General features: G+C 37.8%; 1 protein-coding gene across 3 annotated transcripts in view; it reads right to left on the reverse strand.

Annotated features, from left to right (window-relative positions):
* Positions 1 to 1,624: 1,624 nt before the first annotated feature.
* The window catches only part of SMC5 (structural maintenance of chromosomes 5), a 45,540-nt gene continuing 30,814 nt past the window's right edge, over positions 1,625 to 16,350 (reverse strand). For 2 of the 3 annotated variants that reach the window (XM_065861399.2, XM_071802678.1), the window contains 7 exons: positions 11,975 to 12,100; positions 11,204 to 11,299; positions 10,701 to 10,805; positions 10,376 to 10,495; positions 7,091 to 7,270; positions 6,891 to 6,986; positions 1,625 to 4,158 (listed from right to left, as the gene is read on the reverse strand). In XM_065861399.2, coding sequence (XP_065717471.1) covers positions 4,015 to 4,158; positions 6,891 to 6,986; positions 7,091 to 7,270; positions 10,376 to 10,495; positions 10,701 to 10,805; positions 11,204 to 11,299; positions 11,975 to 12,100 — 867 coding nt within the window. In that variant the 3' untranslated portion in view covers positions 1,625 to 4,014. Of the gene's footprint in view, positions 4,159 to 6,890; positions 6,987 to 7,090; positions 7,271 to 8,481; positions 8,750 to 10,375; positions 10,496 to 10,700; positions 10,806 to 11,203; positions 11,300 to 11,974; positions 12,101 to 16,350 lie in introns of those variants that run through there. The other variant, XR_011736692.1, reaches the window with a different exon arrangement.

Here is a 16,350-nt window from a genome sequence, read left to right on the forward strand (position 1 = left end):
TGTGCCTGCGTATGTGCACACAGCTACACTATGCAACTCACTGTGGATTCTCATGGTTGAATACACAATTCAGTTCAGAAGACTTCCTTGTACACCAGAAGGCCTCTGTGTGTGGCGAGGATGCACCTGTCTCGCGAATTAGCAGGTTACCAACACACACGTGGGAGGCACAATCAAGTTGTACAGCCCACTTGCCACTAGCAAGGGCTGCTTTTATACACCAGGTTGGTTTTGCAGTTCTTTTTCAAAGGCTTTAGCTAGCAGAATTGCTGGATAGTAACGCCCTACTGGTCAGTAATGTGACAGTTGTACGGTTTTACAGCTTGTTACACTGCCTGGCGTAAGTTAATATGAATGATAGCATCCTATTAAGATTGTAGCCAGACATGTTGAAATCAGGACTTTGAATAAATAGCTGACAGACCTCCAAGGAAACAGCAAACACCCACAAGACGGTCCTCTTCTTCACTTATGCAGTGTGGCAGGCACACATCCTGAAGATGTAATTTTTGAGACAGGATCTGAAGTGCCATCCAGTTGAAATAAGTCAGATTTGCATTTCATACCTCAGCCTGCAACATGAGAAAGGACCTGAACTCTAGGAAGAAATTGCACAAAGTCCTAAGATAACAACCTTAAGAACAGATTGTCAGTGCTGTCTAGCCATAGGATTAAGTCCTAACACATTTCATGCATGTAGTTTTGCTTATTCAAAGAAAACCAACCACACTTTTCATATAGTGAACCTCAGATCCTAAACAGAATGTATGTTTCCATTCAATTTAAAAAAATTGACTTGTAAGTTCAGGATTGCAAGAAGCCAAGTATTTTGAAGATCAAGGAGTACATTTAAAACTCAGTCTTGCAACACAGTGGACAGATAGGCCTGTGGCCTTCATTAAGTTGAAGATACTCTGCTGGCCCACTCAGTCCCTGGCCCACAGCCCAAACTTCCACACTCTTTCAGTTCTTCCGTCAAATATTTGTGTATGGACACTAATCCTCATGGAACTTATTCCAGGAACTCATTTCACAGTCACAGTGAGCTCCATTGATCAACAGTGGTCTACAATTTTAGAATGTGTAGTTTTCTATTCCCTTAAAGGCTGCTCTACTCAAAACAAGAATTAAAGTACTTAACTTTTAATTTCTCAAACCGTTCAGTTCCTAGCTTATATTTGCAGTGGGTCAGTTTATTTCTAACATTCTAATGTAAAAAGCCTGACATACCACCTCCATTGGCAAAGTCTACAGACAGGGTGCTGTTAAGAAAAACTCCCACTCAAAATCAAGTGGACACCAAATTTTACATAAAATGCTATTGAAGGCTACCCCCTTTGTGAAAACAAGGATACTGTATATTTTCAGATGGTGTCCTGGGACTCAATCATTTTTACATACCTTTTACATACCAATCGTAGTTTCCACTTCTTTATTAATCATACTCTTCACAATTCAGTATTAAACTTGATATTTTTTTATAGTTACTTAATAATTGGGACTTTATTTCAGGCAATCAGCATCCCAGCTTTCAAATGCTTATCAGCTATGGCCAAAACCTCACTAATGAATTATATAGTTATTGAAAAGTAATTATGTATACGATCACTCCAACACAGCTAAAGCCTTGTAAAAAGCCTCCTGGTTTTAATTTAAATGTGAAATCAGCAGGACTGTTTTCTCAATCGATCACCAAAAACATATCGTTTTACTTAAAAAAACAAAACAACCCCCCACCTTATATATTGCTTAGCTTATATTTTGCTTACTTCTGCAAGCTAACTAGCTCATTGTTTCAAAAGTACCTCACTCTGTCAATCTCCTTGCTGAGAGAGACTTGCTAGAAAAACAAAGACCTTACCCTTCAAGGAACAGGAAATGGAACATTAGCTCAAAAAGAACAAATAACAGTAATGAAGTACATTACTTTAAGAATAGTATATTCTTTATATTAACTTCAGGTATACTTTCACTAAACAAAAACAAATGTGCTACTTACAAACCACTCTCTTTCTACACATCACCTTCTCCATTAATTAAAAACTTCCCATTTCAATAGGAGAAGTTTGAGAACCTCCTTAACTGTTTAAGGGGAACATGACTTATCAAAAACAAACTCCAGTTTTTGGAATTTTTGGACAGGATGCCATCCAGAGGGACCTGGACAAGCTTGAGAAATGGGTTCATGTGAAGCTCATGATGTTCAACAAGGCCAAGTGCAAGGTCCTGCACCTGGGTCAGGATGACCCCTGGTATCAGGCTGGGGGATAAAGAGATTGAGAAGCAGCACAGCAGCGAAGGACTTGGGGGTATTGGGATATAAAAGCTTGGATACGAGCCAGCTATGTGTGTTCGCAGCCCAGAAAGCCAACCATATCCTGGGCTGCATCAGGAGAAGTGTGTCCAGCAGGTCAAGGGAGATGATTCTGCCCCTCTGCTCTGCTCTGGTGAGACCTCACCTGCAGTCCTGCATCCAGCTCTGGAGCCCTCCGGCTCCAGAGGAGGTCACAAAAATGATCAGGAGGCTGGAACAGCTCTGCTGTGAGGACAGGCTGAGAGACTTGGGGTTGTTCAGCCTGGAGAAGAGAAGGCTCTGAGGAGCCCTTATTGTGGCCTTTCAGTGCTTTCAAGGGGCCTATAAGAAAGAGGGGGACAGACTTTTTAGCAGGGCCTGTTGTGACAGGAGAAGGGGTGATGGTTTTAAACTAAAAGAGGGGAGGTTCAGGCTAGACATGAGGAAGAAATGTTTTACAATGAGGGTGTAAAACACTGGCACAGGTTTCCCAGAGAGGTGGCAGATGCCCCATCCCTGGAGACACTCAAGGCCAGGCTGGACGGGGCTCTGAGCAACCTGATCTAGTTGAAGATGTCCCTGCTCATTGCAGTGGGTGTTAAAACTAGATGAGCTTTGAAGGTCCCTTCCAATCCAAACTATTCTATGATTTTATAACCTAGAAAAACGAACTGTATTTCTGTAGTGGTTCGAAATAGAGTTAATTTTCTTTATGCAGTTTTTTCTCAGCTAGCACGGTCATTGTTTGAATTTAGCTTGAGAACAAGAAGATAATAAGCTAGGCCAGAATTAATGTTTTTCTTCAAGTAACTTTCCAATGGTTTTCAGATGGAATGGAGAGCACATAAGAACTTACTGTTATCTTAGTTGTTGTCTGGGAGCCAAGGTCTTTCTGGGCTGTTTGGAGGTGCGAGGCAGCTCAGAAGGGGGGCAGACCTTGACTGACATCTGGGCTGACCAATGAGAATACTCCATGACATTAGTGTCATGCTTCATTTTTAGTGGGAGTTGGGTTTTCCAGCTGGAGAGACAGAGACCCGTTACGGTTCTGCTCTGTCTTGGTGAGTACTGTTCAGGAGTTTCTTTAGTTCCATCTTTTGCTGCTTCGCTGTTTTGCAGTGGCCTCTGGGCCTTTCTGCTTTTTTCTCTCTTCCCAGAACTGGCTGCTTGGTACTGATGGACTTCATGAGGAACTGCATTGAGTATCTTTTACTTTATATTACCTTTTGCATTTTATATATAATGTATCTTTCACTTTATATTACCTTTGCATTTTATATAGAATGTTATGATCAGTAGTGTATTAGTATTATTTTGTTATTTTATTAAACTGTGTTTATCTCAGCCCATGAGTGTTTCCCTTCCCTTTCGATTCTCTTGCCTATTTCAGGATAGAGAAGGGGGGAGTGAGCAAGCGGCAATTTTTAGATTGCTAGCTTGGGTTAAACTGCAACAACTTCTCATGCTACATTATTGATAAAATAGCAAAATAGAAGGAGCTTCCCTTTTATTTAAAACTACTATTCACAAAAAGTTGTTTCTTTGGCAAACAGGCCACTACGAAAGATTTGGAAAAAAATCATGTAGTTTAAACAATAACCAATTCTTTGCAGGTTCTCATCTTTCACAATTTCTGAAGTCTCGAAAGTCAGATGTTCCAAAAAGTTCTAGAAAAGCATTATATATTATACATTAAGTATATATATAAATATACATATGTATCACTGTTCATCATCCATTCTTCCAAGTCGCCGCCGCCGCTTACAGAAAGACTTCAAGTTCCATTTGTCTGCATCCAACATAAAAGGTCCGTTGTAGACAAACAACACTGTCATCTTGTCATTGTAAGTGAGATTCCGCAGGAGCTGGAGAAGAGCACAAAACCCAAAGTCAAAATAGCTAGACATTCCCCATTATTTAACAAAGGTGAAGAAGGTCTACATAAAGACTCGAAAGGTCACTATAGCAGAATTATAGCTTTTCTGAAAGATGATGTATATTTGTTCCTAGAAATCCCTTAAAGAGACTCCACTCATTCTTCAGGCAATTTCCATGCTTCACTGTTCTTACTACAAGAAAAATCTTCATATGTACCTTCTTGCTGCAGTTGTGGTCATTACTTTTTTGCTGTATCCACAATAGGCAGAGAATATTGGCTGTTTTTCTTTCTTTGCCAGGACAGGGCAGGAAATAGAGTTACTTGGGCACAATTTTTATGTCTCTCTTCAGCCGCATGCTCCTCCAAGCTAAGCAGTTTCCATTAGTGGAAACTCAAAACTTCCAAAACTTCTTAAAAGTTGCACTCCTGTCTTCTGGAGTAACTCCAGCCACTGTACTACCTTTCCGAAGTGTAACAGCCAAGGTTGGACACTTACTGTCATCCAAATCTTGTCAGGCACCAGCAAGAGATGTCACACAAGCTACAGGGTTATCTGCAGTGTTCAGGATGACTTTTAGCAATTGACTTGCAGCTGATGCTCAGCTTGCCATCCACAGTAACTTCTCTTTCCCCAGTCATTTAGGCTTTTATGCCTTTAACCAGATGCTGTTGTTGATATTTCCCACTTAAACACCAAGTCTTATGCCTGGCTGTGCTGAAATACATCCTGTTTTCAAATAAAGTTACCTAATGTAAGATTGTTTTGAATTCTAACCTTGCTCTACAGCAAAGAAGCATTCACTCCCAACATAGTTATTATTTGTGTGTTTAATGTGCATAGACTGATATTAAAAATACTGATTTTCAAAAAAAAACCCCGCACTCCTAAGGAACACATTCAATTCATCTACTCATTCTGCATATTAATCTATAGCCCTTCCTCTCTGTAACTTCCTTAAAAATATAGCTGGAGTAACAGTGTGAACATACTGAAAAAAACACAACAGTTTTTCCTGTATCCACTGGATAGATACTTGGAACTTAGCTCACTATGACAATTTGCCACACTTTGTAGTACGTAATTATATACTTTCTTTCTAGTAAGTGAAGACTACAGCATAGGCTCAGGAACTGCAGGCAAGTCACTTTAACAGCAGAATCTGGCTTCCTCCTCAGCCTGCTCTGTACAGCCTTTTAGTTATCCTCTGATGCAGCCCACTCAAACTATCTCATCAGCTAAAACCTTTACATGAAGTGCCATCTCAACAATGTTCTTTGTGATAGGCCACTGTAACTTCACCGTGTTAGCTGTGGTGATCATCTACTTGCAGTTGATCAAAAGAGAGAGAAAGGAAAGAAGAAAGACCTCCTTGTTCCTCAATACTGGTGCACCATATTCCTTGATCTTCCTCTTATCATAATGTTAAATCAACTTTTTTTTTTAAGCCTCCAAAATGTCTTACTTCTGCTTTACCATTTTTACTCTGATCTTTGCAGTTAGCTTTGCACACGCAATTTTCCCCCTTGTCTGTTCTTAGTAATTTGATAATGAGCACAACTTTTAAAACAGACTCTGAACCCTAGACAGTAATTTTCTACAGTTCCTTCTATGTGGGAAGCATTATAGTTAGTAGAGCTATCTCTACCCTTTCAACATCCAAAGCACTCTCTTATTTATAAAAGTAGGAGAGCAGAAAAGCAGATCCAATAAGGACAGAAATCACAAGAAGACAAAAAGGTGATAAGATAACACACAGAACAAAAAAGAAGAAATGTGGACAGGAAACTACCAAAGTGTGTGGAGGTACATATACGACAAGATTGGAAGGAACATCAAGCATCACCTTCCTCTGACTTTCAGTCAGTTAAATGCCGTTGGTGGCTTTTCTCAGGTCCTTCAACTGCTATTTACAGAAAACAACACTACATACCAGCCAGATTTTTTAAAATACATTGAGGTACAGGATGCAGGCTAACTGCTAATAAAAAGCATAAAGCCCAGTACTGAATGCTTGTCTTCTTGATGTACTGATAACCTTCAATAGTTCAATCTGTTTTGGAACAATCTGAACAGAACATTAGCCTCTGTCAAAGGTGCACGTGAAGAGCCACTATACTTAATAGTTCTTTCAAGCCACAGCATCACACCACTGCATCAGCTACTAAATCAATTATCTTTCCTTTAAATTATTTTAACAGAAGAGCACAATTAAGCACTGGTCATTCTTGACTGAAAAGTCCTCTTCAAGCCATTCTCCATGGAGCATAGAACTGACATTTTCTGACCTTATAAATATCAGGTTATTTCTTGAATAGTTTTCCTCCTTAATGCTGGACTCCTCTAGTTCTTCTCACATCAGCAGCACTAGCCTGTTCAGTATCATTATCTGACTTGTTTGAAAATTGGTCTCTGCTACAATCCCAACCACCTGTAAACTACAGGCATCACATTTCACAGCCTTGTTACATGGTAACCCCATCCAGTGGTGGCTAACTGGTGACACTTCCCACAGAGGTCACACTTCCAGAATGTGTTTATGACAAGAGCCTTAGCATGAGTTGTCTGCTAGGACTGTCCTCAAAATTGGCAAATTCTCTCACAGTTCGCTTTCATATTACATTGTTAGGTAAAACAGACGTAAGTTATACAGTGTTTACAGGGATATTATCACACAAAACTTAAGTTTTGAACTTTTTATTTCATTTTCCGCAACATACCTTTGGTGTAATAAGGAAGTACTGAGATGTGCTCTCTTTACAAGCAGTTTTCACAACCATTTCAAAAACTCTTCTCTCATTAATTGGATCCATTCCCTAAAAGAAGGAAAAAAAAAAAAAACCAAACAAGCCTGTTCTGTCTGCTATGTCATAAGCATGTGCATAGGCAAGAGGTTACATACTGCAGTATGGATCCTTACCTGGTTAATTTCATCCACAACCCTGAAAGGGCATTTGTTGAGCTCCTGTAGGGACATCAGGTACAACATAGTGGAAACACTCTTCTCACCTCCACTCTGATGAAATGGAGTCAATTCATGAAGTTCAGTGCTACTGTGGAATTTGACTCTAATGCGAATCCCGTACTTGTCATACTCCTCCTACGAAAGCCAGTACCTGTTAAACTCAGTTTCTCTGTATTGCAGCTTATTTGATAATGATATACAAATCAAAGGATATTTACATCAAATGTTTTACATGGGTCTATGAACTACTCAAGTTCAACTTAATATCAATATATTAATTCTGTTTCATATATTTTCCTTAAGTCTGATCTATTCTTGTTAGACAGAGAATTTTCAATACCACTCCCTTTCCGTGACAATAATTTGTTAATTTCCAAATCCCTAGTAAGAAAGACTGCATAAATATTAAGAACATCACCATGGACAAAAAATTCTTAGCTAGAAAAAGGAGAAAGCAATGCCCCTATATATTCCATTAATCAGAAAAAATGTAGTAGGGCACATAATGTTATCAACTTGAATAGTGGGGTTATGGGGTGACAGGGGGGGTGTGTAGGTTAGGATCCCATTTCAACCTCTTCAACTGCAAGCAGTCTAATTAAATCCCTCCCTTTTCCTCCACTAGCAGATTGACATACAAAGCCCCTACAAATTGCACCATGACAGTAATTTTCCCTGTACCTGATGGAATTTAACATTGGAGAGGATCTATCAGATCCTCTCAGATAAGCCATGTTTTGGTGTTGCTGGTGTTTTACTACACCTGCAGTCAGACAAACATCCTCAAGAATGGAAAGTGTAAGGTCTTATACTGGCATTTACTTTCATGTACTACAAATCTCTGTTGCTTCTGGTGTACCAGTATTGTAGAAACACTGAACTGTGAATCCTTCAGGCTGAGACAAATGCATATACACCTTAGGAGAGAATGAAGGTGACCTGACATAGTTATAAACTCATGGTTGCCAAGTGTCAACTTTTTCCAATTTTGAGACAGGTCACTTTTCTCATCCTCTATGTTTTCCCTGTTGGCAAATGACTGTCACTTTCAAAGACAAACTGAAGACCTGCCTTGAGAAGGAGTGCTATATGATCATGACAGGCACACTGGAATAAAGCAATGCTTAATGCAATTAAAACTATTTTCAAGCTGATTTTGGTTACCATTTTATTCTCCCCTGCTATGGAAGAAATTTCTTCTTTGGTATTTAATGCAGCTCATCAGAAGAATAATTAGCTTCTCAGATTTGCAGATTGTAGTTTAATATCCATGCCTGATAATCAGGAGCCTAAGAAGGAAAATCATGTGGCATGCTTTCAAAACAAATAAATGTTGCTGCACTGACCTTTCTGGAGGTGGTATTTTGCTAATAAGACATTCTCCTGATCAGTGAAGATAAGAGCACCATGGCTTAGATGAACTTCCTCCATTTAGTACAACTTGGTACTGTATTGTCAGGATCAATCTCAACAGACTCACAGTCCGCCTTGCTTATGACCAGGAATACAGCATAGTGGTGTGAACAAATATCCTTAAATTCACAATTTAGTTACTGTTTCTTCTCCAACAAATACTTGCAGAGCTTTTGCTATACTCTTTGGAAAGGGATGAGGCTGTGAGACATGACGAACACAATGACTTAATATAAAGAGAAAAAAAAAAAAACCAGGATCTAAGGCCTCTAGGCCCACTGTACTTTCATATGCATTGGCACAGATTGAAACTTGGCTCGGAGAAGTTTACAAGGCACAGGTTGGCAAAACCTCCAGTAAAAAAGATCCACCTTCCTTCACAGCTACAATGGCACCAGAAAGTCAGGTCTCTGTTGCCAGACTGCTGGGAATACCAGTTAATGTAACTGACAGATATTCGAAGACCTGTCAAGAATGATGCTCAAAACTCCCTGTGGGGAATGGAGGAAGGTGAGGGTTATCACCATTGGCACTCTGAATTCTGGTTACCAAGTCATAATGTTCACTGAGGCTTCTGCTAGGATGTCAAGGAAGAACCTAGTCAAGTGTTTCACAGAGTAGGTGCTATCAGATCTCACGTTTCCTGCAGGGCAGGCTAACAGAGGTTTGAACTTTGGTATCACAGGAATATTCTAACAAAAGTAATCCTGCCTGTAGGGTTTCTCTTTTGATATTTACAGGTCAGGGCAAAAGAGTGTCCTGCAGAGAAGGGTAAGGAATCCAAGTTCTAGAACAGATTACCTGCCTCTTTGTATTATAGGCATTGATGCCTTGATGAAGAAGTGTTAGTCATTGGCACAGGACCACTAGCTAATCTCTTAAACTATCTGTGACATCTTTGCAAGAAAAAAGCACGACCTTCCAAAGAAGATACTCAGAAAGACAGTCCAGGCTCCGTTTTTACACTACTCTACTGTTTTTCTATATACTCTCTCACAACTTACTTTTAGATAAAAGATAATATTACTGCAATATAGATCTGACTCTGCAGGTAACTATTAAAAGAACTGATAAGTCCATGTTTTAATGTCCTACTGTTTCATAATACAACACATTTTTATGCAGTTCATGTAAAGAGCTTTGTCAGTCACTATTCTTCCTCAGTAACTTCCACTTCAAGTATTTTAAGAAAAGCTGCTTGAAAACAGCAAACAAAATGTTTAAGTGTCAGCTTTAACTATTGTTCAGTATATGCAATATATATGAGAGTCTTAAAATCATCATTATTGAGATCAACTTAAAACAAAATACTCAATTTCTCTTCAGCCCACTGCACTGAATATTTCTCCCCAGAGTACTACTGATGCTTTAAACTCTTCGTCAGAGGCAAATCCTGCCTATAAATGTTACCGAGGACATAACAGTCTAGGCCATATGATTGCTACTTCCAAAACAGACAAAATGTCAGCAGACTTGAGTAGAAACTACAATAAATACAACACTTAATAATAGTAGACTTCTCCACTAAATGATAATAGTGCACCTTATCTAAAAACGTAGAATTAAATCACTAACTTAATAAATCTGAGTTACAGCTAAAGTAAACACAATGCTTCTAACTGAGCCCTGTAAGCTGTGCGTAGCTCACAAACGTCAGTGAGTTGAAGTCCTGTGCAATGCATATGAACAAGGACTCATTTTCCTTTAATCAGACTGATAAGTCAGTTTTAGCAAAAAAAATTGTTATTTTTTCTCCAGCAACATACAGGCAAAAGATGATGTATGAAAATACAAATGTTATTCTTCCATCTGAAATTTAAATCATACCTCATTTTCCACGTGAAGATCAACTTCACCAACACACTGCATAGAACTAAAGAAGCTACTGAACTTCTCGTTAATTTGTTCAATCAGACTTTTCAAGGGGTTTAGCCACCTTTCTTTGACCTAGAAACAGACATTTCAATGTAAAAGCATTTTAATTACTGGGTTTTCCTTTAAGATAGCATTTAAATTAAAAAATATCATAATTACAGAAGTTAACATCTCAGATTACACTCAAGGCAACTTGGAACGTTACCCTTTAATTTTGTACATATATTCTATTCTAATAAAGACAGAATTATACAAAAGTGATAATTTCAGCTATTACCTTGGAAATGTTTTGCTTGTAGGCATCCAATTCATTTTTCTTTTTCTCTAAAAATTCTGTCAGCTGCTGTATTTCTTCTGTCTGCTTATTGTAATCTTCAACAACCTGCCAGAATGAAAAAATAACCAAGCAGTCAATAAAGTGTTTCCAAATTCTAAACCTTGACTGTAAAAATATCACACTGCACTGATTCTGTTGAAACACAATTACATAGATCATTGCGCTGCACACTGAAGAAGACACATTTCTAGCTTTAAAGCAAAGAAACTGTATAGCATTGCTTATATCAGGTTATTGCAACTTTTTTTTTTTAAAGGCAGAGAACACACTGTTCTTTTGGAAGAACCTACTTAAAATTCTAATAGATGCAAAATCTGGCATTTACAACACATTGTTCCTGCTGTCTAGCTTATTATACCAAGACATCTAGCACAGAGTGGGAAGCAAGTACAATACAGGTGGAGGGGGAAGATGGGAGAGCGGAGGGAAAGCAGTGAACATACCGAAGCATTCAGGCCTGTGAAACAGGAGGCCCTGGTTCTCTCCTCATTCAGACAAGCATCAATTTCCTCCAACGTGTTCGGAAGAGCCTGAAAAGCCTACAAGAGAAAGGATGCAGAGTAACGCTAATGAAGGACTCAAGTTTGCTAAAAAGAAATCAAATAAGCCATAAAATATTTAATTACTTTTTATCAGGATGTTACATATTTAAAATTTAACACAGTAAGATTCCCTCGCAAACTATTCTGGACACAGAAAGAAGGCTAGAAGTGCTATTACATAACAAAGATACATAATTAATTGCTCCTCAGTTGCCCACCTTGTGCAGGTACAGATGCTCACGGACTTACTATAGTAAGGGGCTATGCTAATTAAATCATGCAAATACTTCTAGAAGCTTGGAAGACCTCCAGGTAAGCAGGTCAGCCCAGACTCCAGGTTTTTTGTGTTGCTCCATGAGAGCAAGAAGCTAGAAAAATATGGCTTCTAATTACTTCTATAAACACAAGAGTACAGATTTTAATTGAGATTTCAGATCAAGTCCTCTCTCCTCTGCACACAGAACTAAGTAGTAGCCAAAAGATATCTCAGTACTATCTAAAGGTACTTTAAAAGCATAACTGACAATATATGAGTCAACATCAGCAGAAATACATATGATCCTTTACTGGTAGCATTCTAATACAAAATAGATATTTTTCTTGCTAGACAAGTTAGAATGGTGTATAACATACAGAATTTAGAAGTTATCTGGAGATTTGGTTTGTACATACAATTTGAAATTCTTTTGGAAGATGTTGATCTGGACTCAGCTTGCAGACCTGTCGAGCTTTGTTCAGCAATTCCTTGCAGTTCTCTGTAAGAACTCGCTTCATATCATCCAGTTCACGAAACCGTTGCTGTTAGAAAATATATTTAACGTATTAAAATACACATTTTTTTACTTTATTATGGTTTTTCAGTGGTGACACCAGCATACTGGCAACAAACATCTAAATCAGAGAATGTAGGTGAAATCAGACTGCTTAAAGGTCAAAAATCGTTTTTTCCACACACAGAACTCATACTGCTTCTCTGCTTGAAGTCAACAGATGCCAAGGTAAACTGATCAAAATCATGTTCTTGTAATATAGCTAAATTTATTTTCTCTCAACTAGACAACTGTGCATGTAGATTCAACATATGTCTCAAAATAGACTATTTTACTTGAAATCCTTTACAAGCCAAAACACAACTATAAGCCTTACTGTTTTTTAGCTTCCATCTAACTGCATTCATTTGCTTGAGAGAACATGGTGACCATGATGTACACTGAATGGTATTTTACATGAAATTTTACAGAGTAAACATCATAATTACATAATCAGAAGTACTTTGCTGTTTCATATTCTACCTCTGTAATACAGCCAGCAAATTACAAACCAGAAACAGACATAATTTTTAAACTAGTGCTGAAAAATAAGTGAAGAGAAGGTACAGTTTCTGATTTTGAACAGTGGTCTCAAGGCTAAACTCTTTGGAACTTACTACAGGTAAGCAGTCAACCTAGCCCTATGACTTTTATAATGCCATGCTACCACAACAGTAGTTAAAATACAATACACAAAATATGATACCTTCATGGAACACTAAGCTAACAATTATGTCAAATAAGCAGTATTCAGGCAAAGAAATTTGGAGAGCCTTAAGTATCTCTTTACCTTTGGCCCCAGAAATCCTGGTCACTATGTACCAAGCCACTGGAGCTTTTAACCCAAGTTATTTTACTATACATTTACTTGGTGATTACACATGCAATCCATCTTTTTAACACCCAGTAACACCATGGGAATACACTGTTTTCACTTTTTTCAGAAGCACAAAATTCTAGCTCAAAATCCATAGGAACAATATTTTGCTTCAGAACTTTCTTCTGACTGGAAAGTTTAGTTATGCTCCTACACTTGGGAAAGCTTTATCTTCCCAGTTTTTATTGCTGTGTACTTCAGTTAATGGGAGCCCTCCAGTGGCAAAAAAATTTCAAAGTGTTGATTTGGAGAATATAGTTAGAAAAATGTTCATTACACATTTTTAAAATACAGGACACAGACATTGATAGCAATTGACATTACTTTCTGGCAATCTAATTAATTTTTATATACTAAATACAACAGAAGCAGTAGTAACTAAAGCGATCAAGAGTGATCATCGAGTTCCCACACTCAAGAATTAGGGCTACTGTTCTTTACAGCATTACCAAGTCAAAAATCCTGATCTTTCTTCTTTCCACCCAGCACTAGGAAACATACTTTGTTTTAGAGGTAAGCATTTCAGTCTTCACAAACACATTGTAAAGTTATTTTTCTACGCTATGTTGATGTTTTCAGAAAGGTAAAAAAAAAAAAAAGGCCTTTTTCAGACTTTTTTCCCCCTTCATAAAGTCTATTGTAGAGAAGTAGGGACATGCCATAAGGCGGCAAGAAGGACTGGCATTAGAGCTATACAGATAAAGAAGCAATGAGCAGTGGATGGCCCTCTTTTTGGTTATAGCCAACATCTCATGTCATTCTGAATTATCACAAATAAAACTGTACACCACAATACTTATGTTCCATTATATATATATCTGCATATGCAAATATAAGCACATATGTAATACATTCAACAAACAATATTTTAGAAACATTTTAGAAAGTTCTAAATAGAAACTGGACCGTATTTTTGATCCCAGAAATTTAAAAGCCAACTGGCTTCATCTAGAACGTGTCTGACCTCATGACAACGAAGGCAAAGGATTCAGTGAAAAGCAACATGCCCATATTTTTCTATACCAGAAACATCAATTTTATGCTCATGTGTTTGACTATTTCCAAAGCCAAAGCCAACTCTGAATAATCTGAAGTGGGGAATCTCAGTTCTCAGTTGTACATAAAGCTCCCACTTGAAACCATGCAGCCCAACATTTCAGGTTGACCTCTAGGCACTGAAAATCTGAAACTGATTCAACACTGAACATGCTAGACCCAAACCTAAGGCAAGCAAAATTCTTCAGGGTGTGAAAAGGAAAATACTTGTTTGGCCACACGAAAACCTCAGCATTCAAACAGGAAGACTGGGAAGTAACAGACATTTGATGTGGTTATGAAGCACGTACTAAATAAAGCATATAATAAAGTACATGCTAAATAGAATTCAGATAAATAAATAAAAAGACACAACTTTTGATTACTTCTCCCTTATACATTAAAAAGTGCATGGTGACGTTAAGGTTTGTGTTGATTTCCAGAAAATGCCTCAATAAAACCCATTTAGAGAAAAAAATAACTCTAAGTAGAAAGAATTACTATTTTGAATAGAGATGCTACCATGAAAAATCACAGCCTAGGTATAACTTTACATTTGTTTTAGCCAACAGCATAAGAACCAACTTGGAAGGAGTTTAATTCGGGTACTTCAAGGAAGTGTTGTAGTAGTGCAGGGCTGCAATTGCAGCTTCCTGAAAGGCATCTCCCTAACAGCAGAAACCAATCACATTCTGTTTGCACAAGCAATTTGTATTCTATTGTACTCATCAGCACTGTAACTGGTTTTGGGCAAAATAAGAAGCTAGTTAAAGAAAATATAGTTACTAGTAGCCAATGTCTTCTCAGGAATTTGAGTTTGAATGCAGGCTTGGTGACAGCATTTAATTATTTGAAGTTCAGAGATTTACACAGAGAAAAACCGAATCTGCATTTTCTTAAAAGCTGGCTTAAGGAGCAAATGCTGCAATATACATACTGAGTATTAATACCAATGATTTAAATTTACACCAAATGAACCTGAAAATTAACAAGCTATCAAAGCAAAACAATTAGCAAGGCTCTTTCAAAAAACTATCATAAACATGCAGGCAACTGTGCCAATTATCTAACGAGCAGATGGGGCTAAAAATCCTCCCTCATGTTCAGCATGGGTCACCAACACAGATTTGCTTCTTAGGCTCATCAAATAAATTAAATACAAGAAGTTGTTAAAGTAACACTAAGGTTCCCACTTGAACTGCAATGACAAAATACAAACCCTGGAATCTGTTGTTGCTAATTTGACTTGTTCCAAAACACACTTTTTTGACTTTTCCATCTAAGTGGTTAAAAAAGCCCCACCGTAAAGCAACAAACATGATGCTTTCTCCTCAGTATCCCAGTTCCAAGACCTCACAAAAGGAACATATGTGATCTTCTCTTAGATGTACTAAGTGGGGTTTGTGTTTGCTTCAAATCTTAATCAGATATTTATTATACTTGGGTATTATAAATAGCTCAGGATTGCTTGGGAGATAAACACCATGAGTAAGTCCTAAGTATTAACAAAGTTTAGTGGCTTCTTTGGCTGATACCAAACATTCCAATTTCAATGACTGCATCATAACCAACACATGATCTGAGGATTAAATAGAGAATTAATGGTCCCAAAATTGTAACATTCAGGCTCCAATTTAGCTCACTACACAGCATTTGTAAAGCATACTTATTTCTATTTCTGTTTGGCTCCCTCCTTTTTGCAGGTTTGTTTACTTCATAAAAATATGCAGCAACTGTTTGCAAGACTTCCTTGAAGTGTTGTGATGGCACCCTTAGAGGCAGCTTTAGAGCAAGAATACTGTAACACAGTACTGCTGTAGGATCATACCCTATGTATCATACCTAAAGCCCCAAAGAAGTTGAAAGAAAGGGCCAATTTAAACATATTCTTTCAAATAATACTTAGTTTGAGATCAAACTAATAAGTACTGAGTTTTTCCCATGGAAATGAATCTCTTGAGGCAGAAAATAAGAAATAAACCACAGAATGTACAACATACATCATTCACAGGGCAACAGAGGAAAGAGAATTTTTTTAAAAAGGGACTAAAGACTAATATCCAAATACAAAAATTGACCTCTATGCACCAATCCACGAGAGACCACAGCGTTCTCTGCTCTTCGAAAAAAATACTTGTTTGTGGAACTAATTCCTCAGAGATAGTCTTTTCACCTGAACACAGCATAGCTTCCCAATACCATCAACAGGACTAATTATCTTCCTTTTTGTCTTTCAAAAAAGGCATTTAATTACAGTATGAGAAAATAAGCTATAAAAGAAAGGTAAAACCAGCTCTGCTCTATTCTGATACAGTACCATGTGGTTT

The sequence above is a fragment of the Patagioenas fasciata genome, chromosome Z (assembly GCF_037038585.1).
Source record: "Patagioenas fasciata isolate bPatFas1 chromosome Z, bPatFas1.hap1, whole genome shotgun sequence".
Taxonomy (NCBI): Eukaryota; Metazoa; Chordata; class Aves; order Columbiformes; family Columbidae; genus Patagioenas; species Patagioenas fasciata.